The 27,653-nt window shown below is 37.9% G+C and overlaps 1 protein-coding gene across 2 annotated transcripts; it reads left to right on the forward strand.

Annotated features, from left to right (window-relative positions):
* Positions 1–1,402: 1,402 nt before the first annotated feature.
* LOC135153911 (palmitoleoyl-protein carboxylesterase NOTUM-like) lies at positions 1,403–27,348 on the forward strand. 2 transcript variants are annotated; one of them, XM_064098758.1, is made up of 15 exons: positions 1,403–1,886; positions 5,963–6,419; positions 8,690–8,742; positions 9,456–9,551; positions 12,283–12,343; positions 13,331–13,389; positions 14,611–14,713; positions 16,046–16,240; positions 16,942–17,036; positions 17,499–17,637; positions 18,754–18,801; positions 19,580–19,710; positions 20,653–20,787; positions 21,425–21,811; positions 22,481–27,348. In XM_064098758.1, exons 2-15 carry the CDS (start codon positions 6,028–6,030, stop codon positions 22,639–22,641), a joined length of 2,055 nt encoding a protein of 684 aa, XP_063954828.1. In that variant the 5' UTR covers positions 1,403–1,886; positions 5,963–6,027; the 3' UTR covers positions 22,642–27,348. The 2 variants fall into 2 exon arrangements, with proteins under 2 accessions (XP_063954828.1, XP_063954827.1); XM_064098757.1 differs by having other exon boundaries at positions 1,404–1,886; positions 20,650–20,787.
* The last annotated feature ends 305 nt before the right edge of the window (positions 27,349–27,653 follow it).

A 27,653-nucleotide genomic window follows, 5' to 3' on the forward strand; every position in this document is an offset into this window, starting at 1 on the left:
GGCCGCTGATGATTATGGTTTGGTTAAAATTACATTTAGCCTTCGTACAGAATGGTTTGTTTAAACATGGACCCAGTAGCTCCATGGTTTAAAAGGGTCCATGGCATCATTCGGCGGCCAAGGCAAGCTGCTGCAGATAGGTTCACTGACATCCCGCCATGCACTTGCCACTAAAATGTGTTTATAACGCGTGCACATGTTTCTAAGTTCTGTCGGCGAATTCTGACTTATCAGCGTCCCGTGAAACCTGGCCCATATCTCCAACACAGATGAAGTTCAGGAAAGCAAGCAACACTCGAGAACGGCGTCTGGAGTAAATAAGCGTTTGATCTTTCGCCGTCCAGAGAGCTGTAAAAGCAAAGCTCATGTTACCCAGTGCTATTGTTTTCTTTATGCCATGCATCTCTTGCACGCTTTGCGATACCTTGGGATGCATTTCATCAAGGAGCTTTTTTGTTTCAGAAAGGGGCTTGGGTGTTGGGGGGAGTCGAGCTGAAAGAGGGGCAACTTTCGGTGTTGCTCGGGAGGAGAAGACAGTTGTAGATTTGGCCATTATAATTGTAAGGGGAAGTTGGTTCCATAGTTTCGGATCTGCGAAGCTAAATGCACAGTCTCCAAGAGTTGCCTTTCTTTTAGGCTAGGAGATTCTCAAAATGAATCTATGCACGGACCGTATGCTTACCAGCATAAAATTGACAGAAAAAATAGAAAGGGTCCAAAAATTTAGGAATAACGGTGCGCCGAAACTTTAAATCCGCATATATTTTCAAGAGATGATGGCAAATGGAGCTAAATGAAAGACGCTTCTCAAAACTTCAGAGAACAAAAAATCAGAAAACGTAACCTGTCCACTCAGTTCAAATGACAAGGATTCTGATTAGATTGAGGATCTTGCACCGAATTTTATTAGGAATGTGTTAAATAATGAACTTGGATTCTATGTTTGTAGAGTTTTTATTCAATGCAAAGGGGTATAACCCCATAACCCTTCAAATACGGTCCCTCCTTTGAAGCGCTATCCCCTTTTCTTCCCCCTCAAAAGTCAACTAGCAAGTTAAGAGCATTCATCCTCATTGCACACTGCGTCAATGGGATGGTGTCGAACTTAAGTGACCGTTACGCGGTGAATAAAAACGCGTATTATCTTCGGCAACAACAGAACCGCTTTAGAGTTCATTCATCAGCCACAAAAGGAGTCCTCAAGAGAGAGAAAGAGGAAGAGAGGAAGGAGTGCTGGGTCTTGTCGATGTGTCCTCTTGTATTGTGTGCTCGGGTTTGCTGGTGTGAGAGAAAAGAAGAGAGAGACGGGAAAAGAGTAAGAGAGGATAACACCACCTCGCGTATGCTGGTGCGTTTTGTCCTCGAAGTCTCGCAGGCCGCTGCGTTTTATTTGCCTTGCATGCAATCGCTTATTGTTGGAAGTGCTTGGCGGCGTCTCCCTTTGATGTTACAATTGTTAGAAGCGGTATCGTTTGAGGGTAGATGGGCGAGAGGGAACCAGAGATGAGGCAGAGAGCGCTAGAGAAAGAAGAACCAGGAAAAAGAAAGAAAAGGAAAAGGGAGCTTCATGGTCATCACGATATGTATACACTCTGGAGCTTGATATGAAGAAATAGGAAAATCCGAGTTCATTTTGCGTTCGAGCGAGTGAGCGGTCGGGATGTGTGATGCAAAACGGGAGAGTTTAGATCGAAAGCTGAAATCCATTAACGTACCCATCTCTTGGAATCTTATATTCCCTGTTCAGATGTGACGCTCATGTGATGTTGGTACAACAGGACTTTGGAATAATAAATTCTTTCGTGGATAGTTTCATCCTGGACGATTCTGTTTAGTTTTCACTCTGGACTGTTTCGGAGTATACAAATACCTCATAGGAGAAAAGGGTAAGAGTTTTACCTTAAGTATACCACTTTTAAATCGTTCTCTGACTTAACCTCGTGTCCTACCTTTCAGTTAACATCCTAGGACTTAACCTCGCTAGTAGAATGATACTTAACTCACTAAGCATGCTTTCGTTCTATGCACCACGTTGATATACATTTTATTAAGTTTTCATTGTTAGATTTATAAGAGTATTCGGACGAAAATATATAAACAAGAAAATGATATCATTTAACATTTCTACATTTCCACATTTCTACTCGGCAGAGTTTGTTGGTTTCTTTTTTAATGTTCATCTCGGAATAACTAAACACGAGCTATCTAGAAATTTGATGCAATGAAGTAAATTTCTGCCAGGTAGACGCACGTGATTGCCTATGTTTTTCTTACTACTATTGAATGAGTAACACTTTACACCCATCTCATACCGCTTTGTGGCTGTGTAAAAAAAAATATTTAATTTTTAAAATGAGAACTTTCCTGAGAATTACCCGACATAGCAAGTACTGTATGCCAATAAGTTTTTTGTCGCTTCGTCCATTTTGACGTATTAGCACAAAATAGTTAAGTCTAATTGTTGCTATCACTCTTATATGTTTGTTTGGGGGTAATTAATTCATGAAAACATACTGAATGACAATACTCGTTTGTAGGATATACACTTCAGAATATTGTTTCCATATTTTCATAGGACCAAAAGGCCTACATACGAGTTCAACTGTTCATGTTTGGTTGGCAATATGCCAAAGCTCCAGAAAGCAATGTTCAGTAATCTCATGTGTACATAATGAAGCACGTAGAGATATGTATTTGTTTTAGGAAAGATTCGATGTAACTTCAGCCTTCAATGCACATGTATGCATGTGATAACTTTAAAGTCAATTTCCTAGATTTCATTGTTAAGGTGACGGAATATTCTTTGTTCAAACATTAGTTCTCTTATAGCAACCGATTGATTTTTAAAAAGTCATATTATTGCATTTAGGTGGTTATTTTTTGGTGAAAGATATCGTATACATGTATATATAATATATATATACATTCTTAAGATTATTTAGTTGGTTTTTTTTAGGATATGTTTGGTGATCATTAAATTAACGATAAAGTGGAAACATGTATTACATATAAGATTAGAAATAACTATAACTCTCGAGTCGTGTAATACAAGCGGACATATTGTTTTCCGTATTTCAATTTTATAAATTGTTGCATATTAATTGGCCTATTGATTTGATATTTGATATACATATACGTATATATATATATATATATATATATATATATATATATATATATACTTTTTTTAATGCACACCTAGTTAGAAAGAATGCGTATAGCATTTTCATTTATTTGAATGCATGATAAAAGAGCATTGCCAATTAAATGCCTTGCTCACGGGCATAGGTGCCGCGGCCGGGGATCGAGCCCCGGACTTTCCATGTATAGTCAGGCGCCTTAAACCACTCGGCCACGGCACACACACACACACACATATATATATATATATATATATATATATATATATATATATATATATATATAATTTATTGTTCATATACTTTCTTATATGATCCCTTATTGCATCATACGTCTTTACTGCTACTTAAACCTATCCCTTGGAATTTTTCTATTAAAAGTTGCTTAAAATTATATATATATATATATATATATATATATATATATATATATATATATATATATATATATATATATTTCATAAACACAAACGCAAATGTATTGTAACGTAATTCAAAGCAATATCAGCGACTTACTGCTCAGAAACTATGACTTGAAGCATTCTAGATCTTCATTCATGATCTTGAAATCGTAGCAGCCGCACACGTACGTGATATTCCCATGAAGAAAAAAAGATATCCCTTTTCAAATTACATCTATTCATATAATGTTTTACCCAGGTGATGTATGAGGAAAATTAAGATACACGTAGCTAAATGTAATGCCAAAGTACTTTTTAGCTTCATTTGTTAAAAATATGTTAACCGAATGCATTGCATGTCACCTGTAAGTTTCAACTTTATTTTAAATGAAAGTTTTGCTGAGTTAAATCCACACGCATGAAATGTGGCAGAATATTATTCTAAATCCAATCAAATTATTATTGTTTACAATGCGCTATATTTTCAGGTTTTCTTTTCATTTATTCATATCAAATAATAAAAGAGTACCTCGCGTGAAAATCTTATGTTATTTGCAGTTCCAGATAACAAACATGGCACATGTATTTCTCAAAATACTTTTTCCATTTTCACGGCATATGGCGCTTTTTCGCTAACTGACTAACATTATGTGTTGTCTCTCATTGAGTGTTTTTAGTAAATACCTAGTCGTAGAATATATCTCTTTAGATGACTATTATGATAGGGTGTAAACTAGCCAATAATTTAATTTGTGTATTGAAACTGATTTTGCTTTAATTTTTTAGATGAAAGGTACCCTTTTCGCAACTTAGTTACATGACTATCGCGATATGAATGAATAGAGCAGTGAAGTAGTATGTTGTCATCCACCTGGGCCTATATATTATAACAAGACTACACTGCTGAACATGATGCATTGTGGGTAATGAACAAGGCCGGATATGTAGTTCAGGATTTGAGGTAGGGAAATGTTTGGCTGCTAGTCAGGGGCGGAAATCTCTCCCAAAAGGTAGGGGGACGAGGGTCTGGAAAATTTGACAAGCAAAAAAAAAAGGTTATCATCCCAAATTTTAGGTCATTTCGACGAAAATAAATTTGACAAGCAAAAAAATAAATAAAGATAATCTCGTCCCAAAATACATGTTTTATTTCGATTTTGAATGATGTATTTATTACCGTTATAAAAGACCAAAAATAGTAGGGGGGACATTGGACATTGTGTCCCCCCTAATATTTTGAGTAGGGGGGACACGTCCCCCCTGGGATTTCCGCCCATGCTGCTAGTTCGTATGCACTTTTAAAACCTGTAAAATCTGTCCATCTTTTTTGTCTTGCTGAGCACTTACGAGTTTGAGAAATATGAATATTCGACCTCCCTTGATAGCATTTTGTCATGTTGGATATAATAGGCTGTGTCAACATCCGACAACGCTCCCCGGTTTTTTCGTAGTTCATTTGGTGTGCTCTTAAATGCTGTCTTATGCGAATATTTGAAGCGAAAAACTAATATATTTCCTTTGCCCTTTTCATTTCTCTCTTTTTGGGTTTGAGTCCTCATAACCTTGGAAGATGCATGATTTCGACATTTTCGCAGAAAATAGTGAAAAGTTTGCCCGTCACCAGTCCATCGGGAGCTATTGAATTCCGTTTGTCCAACTTATTTCGACCTTTCCTCGCCTCTTACCATTTTATATAGGTCATTCTATCGCGAACAAACCGTATCATCAAGGGATTTTTTGCAAAAGAACTTATGTTTGCATTGAAACCCTGGTTTGAAGAAGCGTATGGCGTTCTACAGTTATATATCCGTGAGAGAGCGGAAACTTCTGAAATAAAGTGTTATCCACGATCGAAATCGGGTGTCGACGACAAAGTGATCGATTTGCATCTGCCTTTGTTGTAAATGCCGGCGATTGGTTTGGGATAACAGAATTTTAATTCACACTCTCCATGACTTGGAAGTAACTAAATAAACTTTTGGGTGTTTTTTTTTCTTATCCCGAAGTACATGTGTACGTATGATTGTTCCATTAAAAAAAAAATAATCATGATAGATCATCACATTCAAGGAGTTGAATTACATGATGAAAGGCATTCTACATGTTTTATTATGCTTAGGTGTATGTACTGAAAATAGATAAAGGCAAAATCTGAAAACTCTATTGAAAATATACAGAGATTATTTTTTGAGACACCCTGTGTTCTATTTCCTTGTTCTTCTTCAAGTAATGTTTGAAGCAGAAAAGGTCAGGGATGTTATTACAAATTCGCAGAGATGGGCCTATATCGTAACATAGAATATTTCCACGATCGTATAGTAATATGTAGAAGATGTAGGGTTGTAGGCCTACTAAGTACCACTGTGGTCTACATAGGCCAACGCATTTATCATTTTCATTATATCTATTTTTTTCGAACAGAATTCAATCTTGGGCTAGTAGGCCTATTCATAGTTCATACGCTATCACATCAGTAACTCACCAACATGTCAAGATCATCATCCCCTCAGCGACTTCAAACCTTCCTACCTCTCTTCATCTTTCTCCTCAACCTCATTGACAACGGGCGCGGACGAGCGGCAATGCGACCTCGGAACAACGACCCCGGTGGCCAGGACCATTTCGACCAGGAACTACCCGCCCGCACCCAAGCCGTCGTTCGAGGTCCTGGACCCGGAGCGGACCAGTTCCAACCAGGGCTAGACGAGAAGGAATACGTCCTGGACCTCAATAACCTGAGCAATGATAATATTGTGGAGCAGCTTCAGCATCTCGCATCCGCTCTCAGCACGTGCGGTTTCGATGGTCAGCTTCAGAAGCTCCGCCTTCATCACGTGACCAACCGTTCAGTCACGTGCAATGACGGTTCGCCGGCAGGGTAAGCGATGAGGAATAGATTCATGATTCATTCATTCATTCAAATAAACGTTTGTTTCCATTCTATTGAACACAAGTTTTAAACATTAATTAAAAAAAATAATTTGTCATAAATAGTTGATATAATAACGTAATTCCCCAAAATTCCCCAAAAGCAAATGCTTGTGGTCAGATATGGCTGTAACAGAAATAGGCCTACAACACACAAGATCAATTCTGTCTGTATGTATATTGTAAGTTGCATCATAATATTACTGAAATAACTGATACAAATATCCACCATAAAAAAGGTGATTTAAGCAATAAAAAATGCAAGAAGAGAGGTTAAAGTTCACGTTGACTTTCAGGTAGAGTGTATCAGATATGACTATTATTTCAGAACTATACAGACCTTTGCTCATTGTTCATGTACCCAGTATGTACTTTATGGTAATTTAGAGGTGACGTACGGTCCTTTGATACATTTAAAGAACATAATCATCTGAAAAACCCGGCTAGATTAAGAGAAAAACGCGTTACAATTTCAAGCTTGCACGCACCCACATTTTACCCCACACTCTGGTTTAATCTCACCATGGACCCTACTAAGAATGATCCCACACACTTGTGCCAGCAACTCACACTCATTCTCACGCACACAACACCATAGTCCTAAGTGTGGGTATCTCGTGAGACGGTGTGTGTGAAATGGGGTGTGTGTGTGTGTGTGTGTGTGTGCGTGATTTATGATTAGTCTGCAGGCACAGACCCTGATTGGAACTTTGATCAATAAGTGTGCCTCCATGCAAAGACTAGCGCATACAAAACTGAGCGAGAGAGCCTTCAGTACACAAGGCATGAGTAGGCTGCACATTCAGACCCTTAACTCGAGTGAAGGGTTTGCCCAGCAGACTAGTTTATGATCGTGACGATAGGCTATCATTTCTGTTAGCGGACAGTCCTTGGACTGAACTCTTTTTTTTTATCATTCAACCTCCACATGACACATTTTACAACATCCACAATAAACCTACACACGGTTACACTTCGTAATTCCGAAGGTTCTTTATTCCGAAGGTTCGTAATTCCGAAACACGTAAATTGCCTATACCTCGATGTTCGTTAATCCGAAAACGTAAAAGGGTTCGTTAATCCGATCATTTGTGGCGTTATTCCGAAGGTTCGATAATCCGAAAACGAAATAACGTTCAATGTTCCGAAGCTTCGTTAATCCGAAAATGAAATAAGGTTCGTTGTTCCGAAGGTTCGTTAATCCGAAAACGAAATAAGGTTCGTTGTTCCGAAGGTTCGTTAGTCCGAAAACGAAATAAGGTTCGTTTATCATTTCGTTTTCGGACTAGCGAACCTTCGGAATTACGAACCTCATTTCGTTTTCGGATTAACGAGCCTTCGGAATTACGAACCTCATTTCGTTTTCGGACTAACAAACCTTCGGAATTACGAACCTTATTTCGTTTTCGGATTAACGAACCTTCGGAATTACAAACCTTCGGAATTACGAACCTTCGGAAATACGAACCTTCGGAATAACCGAACCTTCGGAAAAACGAAGCTTCGGAATTACGAATGTATGCGTCTACGCACAACCACACAATCGCACCCTCTTTACCCCACATACTTAACCATTACACCCAATACAATATTCATTTTTATTTGTCCCACTCTTTCCAGTTTTGGTCGACTATATATATATGTCCTGATTGTTCCCTGCCTTCAATGACTTCCACGTGATCTTATTCATGTCGACTGACACTGATATAGGCCTATTGAATATTTAACCCAATTTTAAGGAAAACAATGAATAAAGAAATATTGTAAAGTCCCCCCCCCCCCCTCCGCGATGACCCTCATATTCTTAACTTAAGTGCATTTTTTCCTTTCTTTACGTTTGTATGTTTAGTATAGATATCAAGCTAAATAAGTTGCTTCCCATTCAGATTTCCAATCTTTGGTCTTTCAGCGATCAATTTTCTCTGACTTCTTTTCATATCATTGTTTTTGTTGTTGCGTATAACGTATTTGTGAAAAGTAATAATCATAAACAGCCATTTATACCGTTTCATTAAAAACGCAATATGACCGATTTAGACCTAGAATAACATGCAAGAACCCGTAAGAAGTGAAAAAAAATAAGATGACGTCTTAGGATGGTATTTTGGATGCATTTTAAGACAAGGGATATATGACATGCAATGACAAGGTTGGATAATATTTTGTCAGTATGAGCGTTATAATAGCATTTTGTTTGTCATCCACATTACTATTATCCAGGTATTATCTTCGAAAGTCTTACGAGAGCAAAAAGTGGCTCATCTTTCTTGAAGGTACGTACATCTGGGGCCGTTTCACAAAGCTTCCTAAAACAAATTTTAAAACTTGTTTTTAACTTTTAAGCTATACTAAAATCATTTGATATGTATGATAAGTTTTTTTAACGGAACCCGGTGATTAGAACTCTCCTATTGTTGCTTTTGTGGAGCCAGTTGCAGAAAACGTTGCAATCAAACACAATTCAGGATGCGTATTTTTGAGTTACGCTTAAATTTCTTAAAGTTACGTTTAAACGTAACTCTTTCTACAACAGATCTGTGCTCACATGACACTTGTAACCATTGTTCATGTGGACTACGTGTCCATTTCTTTCAAAGAATTCACCTTTTTATGCCCCTTTTTCGAACAATTTGCATTTATATGCTACACCAAAATAATTATGATGCAAAATATGAACAAGTACATGCTATAATTGGCAATGTTTGCTATTATACTGACAGACTACGAAGAAATTATATTTCTAGAAAAAGCTACCAGGACATTAAATTCATTTCAACCTACGAAATGTATGTATAGGCCTATAGGGCTAATGTTTGATTATTAATTCTAATTGAACGTTGTAGGCCTATATTGATCGTTGTAAATGAATAGGCTCTAAGTTGATTGCGTTTATGTGTATCTAAAAGGAATACTATTTTCATGTGAAAATTGATTTTCCCGTTGAAAGCTAGTAATAACTCCTTTGCTGTTTATGTCTCCACAACAGGTGGATTTTATTGTTTCGATACCGAAAGCTGCCGAAATCGATACAATCAATCGATCAACCAAATGAGCTCAAGAGCATGGCCACAAACGAAGACAGGTATTGATTCAGCTCTCTCTCCCCCTCTCTCTCCCCCTCTATCACTCTCTCAATTTTTCCTCCTCTCTCTCTCTCTCTCTCTCTCTCTCTCTCTCTCGTACTCTTTGCTCACTCAGTCTGTCTTCACACTTAAAAAGGAGTGAACATAAAATAAACTGATGTATGTTTTGATTCATCCAGGAAGAAGAACATTTATCCATTTGGACTTAAGTTGTTATGAACAGATAAGAGTTTCACGTCCGATCTGGGACGCTTTTTCTCTACGGGTTTACAATCCTCGACGTATCAAATACAATTATCGTCGATTGTGCGTCGGCGCCAAGTGGCAATAGCGCGTTTTCGCCCAGCGTCGTACGACGCTATCTACGACGTAGAACGATCTCTTGGTTCGTGCGTCCGTCGCGCTCAACTCTCGCTTGTAAGCAGTTTCGCAAATCGCTGAACGCGGCAGTGCCATGTGTCTTGCAGTCGCGTCGTCGACCGAGCCATGCAACGGCTTTTCAATCATATTTCAATAATCATACTCGTTTAAACTTCTACTGTAACATTTTGAAATTATACTTAGCTTGATTTTAGTATAATTGAAATGGTACTCACCGAAAAACTCGCATTCGAGTCCATGTTTTGAAGCTTTCAGCTATCAGTGTAGTCAGAGTAGAGTACAACATGTGCATGCACGCGATCAGTCAGTCCGCAAGCCCTGAAAAAGTAGCTTCTTTTATCCAAGTGATATTCATGACAAGAGGGTTTTTGCATAGTTAATGAGCTTGGTGCGAACCAAAACACCTCTTTTTATTCGGCCATTGCTGCTCTAAATATTGACCAAATTTCATGTTTTTGGTATCTTTGTAAAGAAGAAGAATCATTCTTTTAGGTCATGTGTTTGGATTTTTAAAAGAATGTTGTAATATAGGAAAAACTTTTGATCTAAAACATGAATCAAAATATTTTTTTTCATGCAGCAAAAGTTGTTGTTTTCACACTTAATTTCTGTTTAGGCACAAATGATTTTTAAATCATGATAAAGCTGAAGATCTAAGCTTTAATATGATATAATTTTTATAAGAAGATGTATTTTAGATGGGTCAGCAGCCAGCTTTTCATAGGCCAAGTACATTTTGCAGCTCAAAAACAAGAATACTGCGCTCTGATTGGTCATAGACCACACACCCACGCAAATTCCAATGTTCCCCACACTGGGCCTCTGCAAGGTCACACTCACCATGTGGTAATCTCTTCAAATTACCCGCGCCTGTTTGTTTTGAAAACAGTATTCAGCCAATCAGAACTCTGGATTTTATGTTACTCAGAAATTTCAGAAATCTCGTCTTGCATCTTGATGGATATAACTGGCTGCTGACCCATCTAAAAGATGCCACATATCAAGAGTGGCATTGTAAGAAAGTATAGAGTTTGAGCTTTCTGATGATATAAATAATGTTGGTGCCTAAAACACAAAATTTTGCAAAATTTGCAAGTGAAAACAGAGGAAGAAAATTCTGTTTGATGCATCTTTTCAGGTAAAAAAATCACTTATTTATCAAAATATTTCATTCAAAAGAAATGACTAATATAAAAGGGTAACATTTACTCTTGCCCATGGTACAAAAATAATCAATATTACTCAAGGAGAAAGTGGTTAAATTCTTTGAGAAAGAAAGTCTCACAATTCACGAGATTTTGCAGGGACATGAATTCAGCCACGAGAGGACTTGGATAAATCTTGCTCATTTGCTCATTAACACAGGGGCTTGCGGACTGACTGCGATGGGCGAATGTGTTTACATCGGCTCAGCTTGCTCGCTCTACAAGCGATCTGATTGGCTGTTGACGGCTGTTGACAAATCCTACGTTCTAATGCGGACGCCCGCTAATTTGCGGAAGAACCGTCCGTGATTTGAGCTCAAGAACGCTCGGGCCTCTGTTTCCATGGAAGTTGGCGATTTTTGCACACGACCCTTACGTTCTACGTCGTACGACGCTGGGCGAAAACGCGCTATTGACGATTTCCCGCCAATTCAGACGAGCTGAAGAAACGTCCCAGATCGGACGTGAAACTGTTCTCCGTTTCATAAGAAGTGAATCCAGAAGAATAGATTTACTTCTTCTATCGTAATCATGGTAATGAGAAGGAATGTGTTGGTGAATACGTGTCCGACCTATATAGAGGCTTATTTACCCAAATTTGGCATTTTCTTACAAATCATATTACGGGTAAATTTTGGTAATTTTGGAGGTCCGGAGACATGAATTCAACAATACATATTTTGACAAATCGTTATCAAGAGTGTATATATACTTGTCTCGCCATTTCCCTTTCCCTTCCATCATATTGTTCAATGTCATTCATCATTGAGACGGTTTGTTTACAATAATATTTTTCACAAGAAGTCAATGACCCGAATCACAACCGACGATTCAAATAAATTGCCTCATTGTACTTACTCCACCCTATGAAATCGGTAGGCTTGTCGGACCCCAAGTGGCTTGATTAAAACAAAATTTTGGATTTGTTAGCCAATACAAAATGGATATGGCTTAATAATGTATGAGTAGCGCACCTTTATAAACACTAACAATATTTATTATACAACTTTTTTTTAATTTTTTTTTGGGGGGCTTTATCGTACATGCCCACCAAGATGTCCTCCACCCCCCCCCCCCCCCGACCAAGCACCACTTTGAATCGTTTAACTTCATTAATTATTGTTTCAATTCCATTTCTCTAAAGGGTCAGGTGTAATGTCGGCCGATCCTGAAGAAAACCCAATCTGGTGGAAGTCAAATGTCGTGTGAGTCTTAAATCGATGATCGAGCATATGCTAAATAGAGATAAAACCTGGAGATAATATCATTGTAACAAAATCTTGTACTTCGAAAATCCTCTATTAATTTCCGGAAGTTTTATTGTCTTACTGTAAATTGCCATTGCTGATATTCCTAATTACCTTTTTCAGGGGCGTATCCAGGATTTCAAGGGGGGCGCATTTTCCCGATGAAAATTGACCCCCACATATAAAAGTCCTTACTTTCAAAAGGGGCGCACTAATTTGGGCAAACGACGTATTTACATTACAATTTTTTTTATTCCTCTCAAAGTGGGGAGGGGCACGAGCCGGATGTGCCACCCCCTCCTGGATCCGCCAGTGCTTTTTTAATATTCAAATATCAATAAATTAAGCCTGGTTGTTTGAACTGTTAAAAAAACTACTGTATGATTCATATAGTAAACAGCGTTGTATAATCTTTACACAGCCTTTTACTTAAGACTTAGAATAATTCTTTGACATCTACTTTAGATATCGCCGTATATACCCTGCGCCCCGTTGCATTATACGTTACTTCAATATCTTTGCCATCCAACGGTATCTCCTATGCAAATCTTTGCTTTTCATTGGCTATTGAGCACTGTTGCCATGGTAGTTATCTTTGGACGACAAAGTTACCAAGATGACCCTGCTGTAATCACAATGTAATCACATAGTGGACTATGTGAAAATATTATTCACACTGTTAAAATGCTCAAATTCAACAGTGCGAAGATATTTTCACAGTATGGGCACCTCGACAGTGTGATTGTCCATGGTCGACTATGTGAATGTGTGATTCACAATGTTGAAATGCTTAAATTTAACAGTGTGAAGGTGATTTCTCATTGTGTGACCACACTGGACATACTGTGGCACACACTTGGATTTTCCAGCAGGGGAGAACGTTCATGCAACAGTTCCCTGTTAAAGCCACTGGGATATTTAAACTATTTTTTTTCTCTATTTCAGTTTCATCCCATATTGTTCGAGTGATGTCTGGACGGGAAGGTCTTTAGCCTCTGAAACAGGTAGTTACATCTTATTTTTTTTCTTTTTCTTCTTCCTCTTCTTTTTCTCCTTCTTCGTCTTCTTCTTTTTCTTCTTCTTTTTCCTCTTTATCCCTCTTTCTCCTCCTCCATGTTTTTCTTTTTGAAAAAGAAAATTCTGTCAGATCGCTATATACGCTCACTAGGGAACCTGTTTTTATTACGACTTTCTTTACCACAGATTAACTGCTTTTGAAGACTTTGAATCAGGCTACAAGTCCTGAACTAATAGTTTTCTTTCAAAGTCTCGCTTCGATTTCATACAGAAAAAAAAAAAAGTTTGTGAATTAGCTTAGTAAGAAACAATTATTTTTTTTCGGGCAGTTACTATTATACTCTACGGCGCTTAATACTCGGTAGTCGGCGCTAAAGCGTTCGAGGATTAAGTCCTACCGGATACCCTTGCAAATCACTTGGGTCGAGTACAGCACGTTGTTGGTAAATATCTTGTCGAAGGACAAAACACGCCTTGTTGGATGCGATCTCACGTCCTCTGATTGAATGACGAGAGTCGTATTTTACATACACCACGACGCCCCCAACTTCTTACCCATACTGCGACACGAACCTTTAACCTCGCCATTGTAGGCCCAAGGGTTATCCCATTGCGCCAAGATGAGAATCTTAAATATCGGTAGTTCAAGGTGATGCATAATAATGGCTTTACCATTTGTGTTTCATGACTATTGACAGAATAAAGTCAATGCTGACGCCAGGAAGATCGAAAATGTCATAGAAAATTAATTGTGAGCCTGGTTTCTCCTTCTCTTCTTCCCCCCGGTTCTTTTACCTGCTCTTGCTTTAAATAGGCCTACTCTTTGGTGGACATTTACCAAGCAGTAGACCTGACACTCACATCGCAACGATTTGACATTAGAGAATTTCTGCAACTACTACGCAGACGCTTTCTGGAACATTGTAAATCTATTGCCATAGACCCTTCCTGACAACCACCCTTTGTCAAAAATCGGTAGATCAATACAGGAGTGTCGTCCTGCATGGACTCTGGGAAAACGCCATATTTGTAATTTTTCGCCAGCTCCGAATCTTTGGACGATCTGCTGTCCCGATTCACCAATTTTCGACAAAGACCTTTAAGCTGTCTTCTGTGATTTGACGGGCATTTTCAATAGATTTACTGTGTTGTAGAATCCGTCACCGATGCAATTACGTAAATCGCTGTCATTATTTTGTCCTTATCAGGTACTTATTCTTTCATGGGAGCTGACATCTTACAACAAGTCCTCACCGATCTTTTATCAGAAGGTCTCATGGATGCCAAGCAGCTGGTATTGGCAGGAAGCAGGTAATTCTGAAATATAATGCATGTGCATGCAATGTAATACTGATATTAATCATCATCATCATCATCAGTTCATGCAATGCGCATACACTTACCATAGGATGTCCCTATATATGTGCTTCCAAGGGTATTTGGAAATCATTATACCCTGCATGGCTCCAGCACGACAAGCCCTTTGCAGCGCACAAGTATTTCAAGGACTAAATTCCTGCCAGAACTCCATTTACTCCACAAGGGTCCCGTTGCATAAAAATTACCATTATTGTAACTTTGCCATCCAGTGGTAACTTGATTGGCTGTTGATCAGCGTTACCATTGGATGGCAAAGTTACCATTATGGCAACTTTGCCATCCAGCGGTAACTTGATTGGCTGTTGATCAGCGTTTCCATGGCAGTTACAATTGGATGGCAAAGTAACCATAATAGTAACTTTAATGCAACGAGGCCCTGGAGTAACTTGAGTGCAACACAATGCAGATCAATTTTCTCGCTGAACGATATTACACCATGGCTGGGAATCGAATGAACGATCTTCTGTATAATCTAGATGTTATGTACATGCTACAAGCAAAAAAAGTTCCTGTAAAAATCATGATCTCGCATTCGTTTAATTTGATATAAATGGTAGATGTTATTTTAGTTGTCGCCCTAGTAGTTTATTTATGGAGCTCCATGGTTTATTGTTGAAATATTGAAATATAAAATTTTTTTGCTCCAAGATTCTGAAGAAAGAACATTTTGACTAAGCATGTCAAAAAGTAATGTAGGACATGTAGGAAGTTATTGAAATGTTACCAGAAGTAACCTTTGAGGGTCCCCTGGCCTTGGCGATGAATGAATCAGTGTGGAAGCTTTACGATACACCATGCGTTCTTTTCTGAGCATGTGGGGCATGAAAATGACAATGTTCTGTTTCTGTTGGAGTAACTCGTAGGAACTCGGAAAAGCAGTTTTCCGCTTTATCAACACCAAACTGGAAACATTTTTTTTACGTCTAACTTAATCAGTTACAGCCCTTGTGGTTGACCTTATCGACAGAAATTAGTCTCGGACCTTATTGGTTAAATGGAGATAATGGCCGAGCGGCGATTCGAACTCACAATCATTGTATCCAATCCTCGAACCACTAGACCACACGGCACTAATTTTCGTGCTGTATTCATGATATTTATTGTCTATATCTTTTATGGGCCTACTCTCGGCACCAAGACATGTCCACAAAAGAATTCATGGTATATAGTTGGGCCTCCATATTGAAATCTTACCAGGTTTTCTATTTCCTTTTCAGCCATTTCATTATCCGTTTTGGTCTTTTCTCATTTATGGCACTGCAGTGCAGGTGGCACAGGCGTGCTTCTAAATCTCGACCGGGTGGCTTCCATGATGGACGAAGCAGGAAGCACAGCAAAGGTGGTTGGTCTAGCGGATTCTGGATGGTTCCTTGACACAGAGCCCTTGGGCAATACTCAAGCAGATTGTATCCTGGACCTCTACTGCAACCCAGCGAGGACACTACAAAGAGGCACCAAGTAAGTATCAAAGTATCGACGATTGGAAAGTTCTAGATCATCCAGCAGCGAAATTGATTTTCCCACAACTTATTGTATATTCTCTTCCATAGTTAACGCGTTTCAAGTCTTAAATAAGGCTGAAAATCTTGGCTTTGCATATTTTCAGGGTGACACGACATATTTTGCTCCTGGGACATTTGGTTTGGGTTTAATTATATCAGAACGCGTAGGGTTAGAGCTAGAACTGTAATAGAGTTTTGTTCAGAATAATGTAAAGATAAGGATTAGGGTTAATTCAGTCTTTGGGGTCAGGTTTCATGTTTGGCATTATAAGCTAATTTTCCATCGGAGCAATTGTCGCCGGAGCAAATGTCATGGAACCATTTTCACAGTCTCGCCTTAATTTCAAACCAAAATAGGAGAGTATTTTAAACCAAAAGGGAGAGTAAACTTAACTTGAAACATTTTCATGATAAGCGTACGGATTATCCCAATGCGTCACGATGACGAATTGATAGAAGTGCTGTAATTTACTATATTTCGTAGATGTAAGATTCGTCTTTTTGAATACTCATGTTTTGTAGTATGTTCCTAAAATATCAGGGGGGGGGGGAATTTATCGATTATTTCGTCAAAGAGTTGGAGATGAGATATACTTGCGTGTTGATTAATGTCTTAATAAAAATTGAGATTGTAGTTTTCTTTTTTCTTTTTCCCAGATTATGGAATAGTTTAGTTCCGGAAACGTGTCTGAATTCATACACGGAGAAATGGAAGTGTTTCTACGGTTTTAGGATACATCAATCTCTTAAAAGTGAGTATAGTCCTTCTCATAATTATGTAAAATTAGGAGAATTTACAATCTATGTAATAATTTGAGTTTTGACCAAGTAAATACCCGACACCGTTGCTTGTCATTAGAGAAGGACATTTTTGTTGATATACCGAGTTTTTCAGAGTATCTGACTTAGTTTTAGCTTTGTCTTAACCAGGCGCGGGTTCAAGGGACAAAAAGGGTATGTACCTTCCCCTTTTTAATTGAAGACTATTTGGTCTTTAGAAATCACCTCTTTGATATACTTGTAGTGTGCCTCCGCCTCTAAACTCAACTTTGGGGTTATAATTTAAAGAAAAGGGGCGGAGCGAGGTTAGGAGGAACTTGTAGGATTTTTCCACTTCACTTTGTTTTCTGTGACCTTAACACAAACGGAAACGTCACTGATGAAACACTCTGTTGCCTAATACATGCAATTTGTGTCCTTTTTTTTCCTCGTAGCTCCAGTTTATATATTCCAGTGGCTTTATGACGAAGTGCAGCTTACGATCAACATGCAAGGCCCTCCGATCGAGGCAAGACATTGGCATTACATGCAGAAGGTCGGACGGCAGATGCGAGGCTCCCTGAGAAATGCAACGTAAGTTACAGTCAGAAGGTCATGTGCTTACTTTCAATTGTAATGAAACATCAACTATTTTGTGTCAGTTCGTTTTCTTTAGCTGGAAGTTATCATGGCACATTCTCCTACAATTTAAATCCCGTAAACCTAGCAGCAGATTACGTTTCTCGCTGTAGGCTCCATAGGAAGAACCAAATCTAAGCCCAGAAAGCTTATAGAGGTGTCAGAATCATGATGAAATATGATTCTACAGTTTAACATGAATCGATTCTAAACATTGACATCACTTCACGATTTCTAACAATTCGCCTAACCATGATCCTTACAGTACAATGACAGAATTCTTAACAGAAGAAAACCCATTTGGCCCACTTCTTGCTCAATCTCTGATTGCTAGGAGTTTCTGTAAAACAGAAAATCCCCAATCACAAAATTTCCTATTAATACCATTGCTAAAAAAGAAATTGATAGGAATATTGATTTGTGTAACAGTTATGGAACGACCGGACTAGGGGTATTCCGGAATACATGTCGCATTTGAGTTCAATTGTGCATCCTTTAGTGTAAATGTAGCAACTTAGATGATTTAGTCTTGTACCTTGCATGAGGATTGACTTTTTTGTTGACTGCTTTCTTTAAAAAAGTGTCTGAGGTTAAATTGGGCAAAAAATGTGCATCTGTATCACGGAGTCCTATCTCCATAGATTAAAAGAACAAAAAAGAATTAAAACAATGTACATCATTTGATCCCTTGCGGTTATGACATTTATTTCACCTTAAAATAGTGTATACTTTAACAGTATACACTATTTTAAGGTGTGTTTATTTTGCTGCAAAAGTGTGTCATGGCGCCAACGCGGAGCTGTTGATATATGTTGATATATTTTTACGTGAGCGATTTTTAGAAATTTCTTCTGTCGGGCAAAGCATTAAGTTTAATTATCTTGATCCATTTTTTCTTAACTTACCTATAATTTCTGTTCCCACTAGTAATACCCGTTAGCGTGGCATTTCAATTGAGAACATAGATGATCTTGGTGAATTTAATGTGCCAAGGAACATTTTTAATTGACTTGTACTTCTTGGCTATATTTGGTTTAAAATTATTTTTCTCTTATTATTTTTGCTCCGTAGGACTGTATTTGCTCCAGCATGTTATGCGCACAATGTGCTGAGAAGAAGGTAATGTATACTAAGAAACTTTCCATTTCATATTTACTCATGGGCAGAAATCCCAGGGGGGACGCGTCCCCCTACTCAAAATAGTAGGGGGGACACAATATCAAATGTCCTACTATTTGTGGTCTTTCATGATGGAAATACATAAATCATCCAAAATCGAAATAAAACATGTATCTTGGACGAGATGACCTTACTTTTTGGGTGATAACATTTATTTATTTTTTTTTGCGTGTCAAATAATTTTCCAGCCCCTGGTCCCCCTACCTTTGGGGAGAGATTTCCGCCCTTGTATTTACTCAAAAGTAACTGTAAAACAAAAGTATGAAATTATTGAAATCCTCCGTTAGAAATAGCCTGGGGCATCCGGTGGTCAGCTCATTACCTCACTGCAGTTTAATAAACAAGCTAACGAAATGAATTACTGTGAATTATGGAATATGAAAAATGTTATTTATTTTTAATGTATTTGCGGGGGGGGGGGGTATTTTCGATTTTTCACCAGGTAACGTTAACATAATTATACCAAGGAATGACTGGTTATACTACCTGTATGTCTATATTTGATTGTGTCTTGTCCACAGTATAAAAAAAAAAATTGTTGAAAAAGAATTTTCGCTGTTTGAATTTTACCGCAAAAAAAACATTTTGATACGCAATTTTGATATGAATGGAATTGTTATTTCTTTCTTTAGCAGGAGGAGGAGGAATTGTAAAAATCTGATTTTTGGAGGTGGTCACATTGTTTTTGTCATCAATTATGCTTTCTGTATATCTTTAGTGATTGGAGTAATATTAAAGTACGAGATGTCAAGCTGTATAAAAGCCTACAATGCTGGTTAAAAGGCCAAGAAGAACCGAGACAATCACCTTCAAACAGTAACAGGCAACCGGGAAGACAAAATCAACAAGGTAGCCATCATGCTGATGATATTAAATATAACATTATTCTTGCATTTTTGTGCACATCACCAGATAAAACATCTCTATGCGCTTCCAAAGGACGTGGATATTATTTACCCGGCTTTTTTTTTTTTTTTTACATCGCACGAGCATTTCAAGAAATAGTTCCTGCCAGGTTCCCATTTACCGGCTCGCGTGTGTTGAGTGCAGCATAGTGGGGATAAAATTCTTACTGCAGGAAATTAATGCCATGGATGGGATTCGAACACACAACCCTCTGATAGACAAGAGGTAGAACCACTAGACCATGCACGACGCGTCTGTGGACTAAGAGGCAATAAGGAGGATTATTAGACCATAATGTAGTATAATGTAGGGAGTTTTTGCAATCACTATACGCAGATGCTTTCTATAACGCAGTGAATCTCTTGTCGAAAGCCCTTCAATGACAAAACAGCTGTTGCCGAAAATCGGTGAATCAAAAAAAAAAAAAAATTTGCAGTTTTTTTTTTCTGGTCCGAATCTTCGAACGATCTGCTTTCCCGATCCACCAGCTTTCGACAAAGACCTCTCAGCTAGCTGTCCATTGTGATTTGATTTGCATGTGTATATAAGGAATAGGTGCGTTGAAGAAAGCGACTGCATAGTGATTGCAAAACTACACTATCGACTGGAAAATGATCGAAAGAAACTATGGAGGACAAATTTCTCTTTTTCATATCATTCTTATTTTTTTTACCAGAAAAAGACTCACAAAAAGAACATATACAGTCATTAAATTATGAAATTACACTAGAGTCGCGCTCACAAATAATGTGTTTCTATTTGAATTTTCAGTTATTGTTTCACATTCCACAAAAATACATCTTGATTAAATAAAAACATGATAAAAATAATTATATTCAATGTTTTCATATTCCGACCCTGTTTCTTTGATTTTCATTTTAGCAGTAAGTTCAACGGTGATACCACCCCGAGAAGGTTCGAGGCGATATGAAACGCCATCAAGTCAAACCGCCGATGTTGATGTCGACGGGGTTGTCGAAAACATGGATGAGAGGACGACGTCGAGGATAACGACAACGGGTATGGCCTGTACATTATTTTCGTTCCTTTATTCTGGGGAATATGATGGTGACGATGGTGTATTGCACCTGCCCGTCCCGGCAAAATTCAGGTCAACTACCCGATGCGTTTATGCCCGGAGGGCCCTGCATCGTATACATCCAGATCCAGATAAACGAATGCTAATGATGATGATGATGATGATGATATTGGTGATGATGATAATGATAACACTCCTAATTATTAATAATTATGTTAATAATAAGCATTTATATATAGCATCACCTATTCAGATATAATCTTTTCCGGGGTGCACTATCATATTCTTGGCTTCATTCCTTGCTGCCGTTTCCAACGCTAATTGCATTCAAAGAATCAATCCTGCGAAGTGCAGGCCACCTCTCCTGGGTTGAGTGCAGCACAATGTGGGTACATTTCTAACTGAATGATAACACGCCATGAAAGGCTTTCGATTGTGTGGGACGGGGCTTAAGAAGGAGAGGGGGAGTGAAATGAGGTTAAAATTATGATGTGTTGAGATATATCACAAAATTACATGCCAAGATTTTCGCTAGCTCGCGACATATTAGCAATATTGCAACATGTGCCTTTTTCAAAAATGTTGGCTAACATCGGCTTATCTTGACTTCATTTGCAGATTCGACAACAGTCACATCAAAGAAGAAACGAACGCGGCGACGAAACAAGAAAGGAAGACGGCATCGCCGACCACGCACCACCAGCATCCCAAGACAACTCATAGAGGATGTCCCGGTGTCGAGCACGGAAGCGAGCTCGTCATCGAACCGCGAAGACGGGCGAGAGCGTCGAAGAGGAGGGCGAGGCGGACGAGGAAAGCGCGACGGTCGAGGGAATATCGACTTTGTGGATAGATTAAGCAGACTGGGAACTGGCGGGCTAGACGAAGGGGAGGCAGGAGAGAGCCGGAGAGCGTCGGGGAAGAAGTGCGTCAACCGGCTGGTGGACCACGCGACTTGTCCGCATTGTAATCCAACTTGCCCCAAGATGACGAATCCAAGAACTGGTAAGCAGTATTTATTTAACGGCTAGATCAAACAGAGACTCGTATCAAACAACTAAAAGGGACTTAGTATATAAAACATTATATTGATAGTCATTTAAACATTTAACTTTACCTTTTTCATTTACCATAATTATCATCTGGACTTCGGAAGCCTTAATACATGGGATGACTTGAGGGACGTTTCACCCGACAGGTCCCATTTTGTCTTACAGTTACCATAGTAACAGTGCTTCTCAGCCAAACAAAATCAAGGACAGTTGTCAGATCTGACAAATTATTGGACGAAAAATGTTCATGAATCGCTCCCCAGGGATTTTGCTTGTGATGCCTCCACGTCGTTCACAATAGTTTAACAAGACAGAAAAATCCGGGAGAAAAATATTCTTAAATGATTTTGGACTGTAAAGTCAGAACGTAATTATCACTGACGACTGAAAGAACTGTGTTTTTACTTCTGTTTTTCCCCAGTGTGAAAAAACAGACTTCACATTATTCTTTTATTCATTTCACAGTGTGCCCTCTTTACTGTACAATAATGACGCACACTTCATAATTTGTGATTGTAACCCCTCACATAATTTTATTCTTCTTATTTCATTGACATTGGCGAATATTATAATCTTTGAATATAAACGATCCACATCTACCTTTCCCTCGTTTCGTACACAGGTGAAGACATGGAACTCCTCTCTTTTATGCAACTCTTTGGTTTTAAAATCAGCGCCCTGGCCGAGCAGCTAGGCATCGATGAGAGAACCCTAGCCCTGGTCGACCCCGAGGCAGGACTGCGAATGATCGCCGTCGCGTCAAAGAAGAAAGGCGGGAACTAGCATCTATTGTGTCTATGCCGAGTTTGAATGTCCGTCGCCGTTTTAAGGAACGAACGTTAAAGGGGAATCCAGCCTTGGCGATAAAATGTTGTGTTGGGAAGGAGAAAAATAAATTAAAAAGAATGGTGAAAGTTTGAAAGAAATCGGACAAGCAATAAGAAAGTTATAGCTGCTTTAAAATTGAGATCACTAAAAGTATGCAGATTTCAAATTGGCAACTGGGTAAGTAAATTATGACAAGGGGCAAGGACAACTTTCCCATAGGCCATGTACTTTATTATCAGGGATTTGTGGTTTTCTCCTAAGTACCCATTCCCCTGGGGCAGTAATCTAAAATATAACCCAGGTAGTATATTGTTTAATGTCCTCATGAAAGAAAAATATAATTTGAAATAAAACTTTTGGGAAAAATGACATTTTAGCCATAATATGTATTGGAGTACATGGAAGAGTAGTCCTTGCCTTACATCACTATGACACCACATATGCGGCCAATTTGAAGTCTCCATGAGTATAGTGATTACCAATATTTACAACTTTAAAAATTCATAACTTTCTTGTTGTTTGTCCAATATTGTTCAAACTTTCACTTATCAACTTGTCTGATTTTTCTTTTTCTTATAAAAACATGTTTTTATTTGGGTTGGATTCCCCTTTAAAATATTTCTTCCTGGTTTCTAAATGTTTCAAAATAAAGACATCCCCTATGGAGGTACATATATTGATCCTAAGGATCTTAATTAAAAAGGGAAAATGTATTTCAAATCATGCAGACGATAGTGCTTTTTCACTGATACTTTAAAGGGGAATCCAACCCAAATAAAAACTTGTTTTTATAAGGAAAAGAAAAATCAGACAAGTTGATAGGTGAAAGTTTGAACAATATTGGACAAACAACAAGAAAGTTATGAATTTTTAAAAGTTCTAAATATCGGTAATCACTATACCCATGTGGACTTCAAATTGGCCGCATATGGTATGTTATAGTGATGTAAGGCAAGGACTACTCTTCCATGTACTCCAATACATATTATGGCTAAAATGTCATTTTCCCCAAAAGTTTTATTTCAAATTATATTTTTCTTTCATAAGGACATAAAACAATATACTACCTGGGTTATATTTAGATTACGGCCCCAGGGGAACTGGTACTTAGGAGAAAACCACAAATCCCTGATAATAAAGTACATGGCCTATGGGAAAGTTGTCCTTGCCCCTTGTCATAATTTACTTACTCAGTTGCCAATTTGAAATCTACATAGTATTAGTGATCTCAATTTTAAAGCAGCTATAACTTTCTTATTGCTTGTCCGATTTCTTTCGAACTTTCATCATTCTGTTTAATTTATTTTTCTCCTTCCCAACACAACATTTTATGGCCAAGGCTGGATTCCCCTTTAACACAAAAAAGTTCAGCCCGCCCGTACACTACACGATCTGACTCTGAGTTTTGTTTAACGAATCGCATTTTGGGGCATTGAAAGTGTAAAAGTCCTAAGAAGTAAAATAAAGTGAAATACATTCTGAAGTTCTGCACAATTCTAGGAGTATTAAACTCTTCGTTCTGTTCTGCTACAACAGGCCTTGTGGTCAGAGTAAGTTACACATCGGTTCAAGTCGCAGACCTGTTTAATTATTTTATATACAACGCTGTTCACTAAATTATAAATTAACATTACAGTAGTTCTTTAAATGGTCAAATAAGTGTTTAATATCTTAAACAACAAAGTTTAATTATTGATACTTAATATTCAATAAATCAAGCATGGCTGTTTAAACTATTAAACAACTACTGTAAGGTTCATATAGTAAACGTTGTTGTATAAAATCTTAAACAGCGTTTTTATGTGTATATAGTCATCATTCGTGGAAATGAGTCGTCACAAAAATGGGGTCTCCGTATCTAAGCGCTTTACAGATCCAGTATTAATCTAAAATGATTTGCAATATAAAGAGCCCTCCTAAAAATGTCAAATTTTCGCAGCTTAGTAATTTTCATGTTTACTTCTTTTCTTTTTTATTGACAATAATAAATGTTCGTTTTAGAAACCAGGTTAGAATTGTTCCAGTGAAAATACCTTTATACTCATGTAACATAATGATGAATTATAGATTCGGGTATATTCTTAAATTTGAATTTTTCTATAATAATATTTTGTACACAATACTCCATTTTTGTATAAAGTTGTAAAGCTTTTATTTTATGAATGTGTATTCAGTGAGTATTTACAGCATAATTATGTTGTATATTATGTCATTAAGGAGGTATGATGTTTTTTGTATTCAGTAATTATTTCAACAATTTAAAATACCTGCACTACTTTGACAGGGACATCCTACTTGACACAACCCAACACTGACTTATTCTTACACGATATTGTTAGAACGATATATTATAAAATGTAACATTTCCCCTGTAAGAGTACCAAAGTGTGACGTCATCAGTTTTTTGCATTTCGGCGTTTTTGTACCATATTTTGGTAGAGCATGATGAAAGAAACACACAACCCGAATTCGTTGAGAATCGATCCATGGGCCCCCAAAGATATGACCTCATGAATACATAAGTAGCCCCATTGAAGTCGATGTAGGCCTGGTCTAAAAGTTAGGAACCAGGCCAATAATACATTGACTTCGATGGGGCTATTATGTATTCGTGAGGTCATATCTCGGGCCCCCATGGACCAATTCTCACAAAATTCTGGTAGTGAGGTTTTTTTTTCACCATCTACCAAAATATGGTATCAAAAACGCTGAAATGCAAAAAAAAAAGGGGGGGTTGTGACGTCATCACTTCGGTATTCAATTTAGATTTGAAGTCTTGATGAATACTTGAACTACATTATTGCGTTAGAATAAAACGAAATATGTTTTATACATATATATATGTATATCTTAACATATAGACTCTTCATTTTGAAATTTCATAATTCATATTCCGCGTGCTTACGGATATCTGGTACAACTCAAATGCTGAATGAACATTGAAAAGACAATTGTCATACTACCATACTTTCAACATATGGTAAAATCTTCAGAAGCGACAAAGCATTAACTCATTGAAACCATGACTTTATCAGGGTCCACGGGAGGGGGGGGGGTGGGCTGCTACGTGGGCTTCAGCCCCCCCCCCCAAAAAAAAAAAAATAATAATAATAAATAAATAAATAAAAAAAATCTTTCCAAATCGTGTATGACCATCTGATTTTGATTTTTTGCATGGTCAGCCCCTCCCCCACCGCACTTTCAAAACCGTTCCGCGGCCCCTGCCTATTACAAATCGACAGAGCACGGACGGGACTTGTTGCAGTCACATTTCTCCTACTGCGGCCGTACGGCGAGTCGAAAACGGCCGTTCCATTCATTTTTATTCAAATCGCCTGTGCATTTCGACGTAGGGGAAATGAGACTGCCCCTGTTAATCCAATCATGACCGCCGGTACTCCGTTTTCTTTCTCCGTGAATAAAGGTTATCGATTAAAACCTTAAAGCTTGTCCTATATCATGTATATATAGGATTGCTATAATCATAGCAACGACCAATATTGAAGTATGAATTCAATCCGTAATATGTTTTCATACCTAACAGGTGAATAAGATACCAAGGATACCTAAAATGCTTTAGCATGACTGATCGGGTGTCAGTTGCATAATTTCACCCCCCCCCCCCAAAAAAAAAAAAAAAAAAAAATCAACATGATCGCAGTTTCAGAAGTTATGCGCATCTGAACAACGAAAGCATCAGTACGAAAATAGGGGCTCCTGACCATATTTGAACGCATTTTTTGTAATTATTTAAAGGAATGGAATCAGTGGACATTAGTGAACACATTTAGGAAGATAATAATTGTGTCAATAAGAAGATTGACAAGGGTCTAGTGCTCATTTTCACCCATGGATTCAAAATCAATGTAACAAATTTGAAAAATTACTGCAGAATTTGATACATAAAAAATATACCAAGTATATCGCATTTTCACTTCTTTCAAAAAACGCGAAGAAGTATGTCATGAATATTGGACCTTTAAAGAACGCAGATCTGATTGAAAGTCAAAATTGCAAAGTATTTTGAGAATACGTTGCTTATTTGGCTTCCACCCCTCCCGTCTGCTGGGTTAAACTACCTCGTTCTGTTTCAGAGAGGGCTGCAGGAGCGGTGGAGGCGATGGGAGGGCATGAATAATTGTAGGGCATTCGTTTTTGTTGTGTTAACATTGAGAATAGTAAATGTGGGGGGGGGGGGCTATGTGTAGGGAAGTAAAAGCGATTGAAGTGGACAAACTATAAATTTCGTAGTAGGGTCCATGTTGAACCGAACGTGTTATGATCAAACAGCACTAGTGTGAACTGGTGCCAGGCGTCCGTCATAAAGGGGGAAGGGACGTTGCCCTCTGTATTTCAATGCAACAGAAGATAAAGAATACCTGTCAGGTAGATTCAGGTAAAAAGCACACTGTATGCGCTTGATCATTAATTCTTTGATCATTAAAATATGAGCATGCGCAACTCACTTTCTATCTAAATTTACCGTTTTTTGTTCTTTCAATTCGCAGTTTATGGTAGGCAGCGAATTTCATTTCTTTCTTTTTTTTTCTTCAGTTTGAATATTTTATTGATAACGACATTAGGCTGAATAAAAAAATGTACATGACATCGAAGAGATATTTTATAAAATAATGTGTAAATAAAGTTTGGGAATACTAATTATGTAAGTTTTCTTGTCCATGATTTTATGTGTATGTAGAATTTCGTCATGAAAAATGATCACCCCGAGGCTATGACAAAATTGGCAAGACTTATTTCTTTATCTTATGTCTTGATTGAGAATAATTGCCTTTTGTTAACAACACAAGTTCATTTTCATAAAGCATCTGAATTCTTAATATTTTGTGTTGTTAACAAAATGCAGTTGATGTCAGGAATGGAATGCTGATATCAGGCAGTAGCGTGCAGGGAGCCAAAAGTTTTGAGGGGGCAGATGTCTCATAAGAGGTAAAATACTTTTTTTTAAA

Source organism: Lytechinus pictus, chromosome 4 (genome assembly GCF_037042905.1).
Source record: "Lytechinus pictus isolate F3 Inbred chromosome 4, Lp3.0, whole genome shotgun sequence".
Lineage (NCBI taxonomy): Eukaryota > Metazoa > Echinodermata > Echinoidea > Temnopleuroida > Toxopneustidae > Lytechinus > Lytechinus pictus.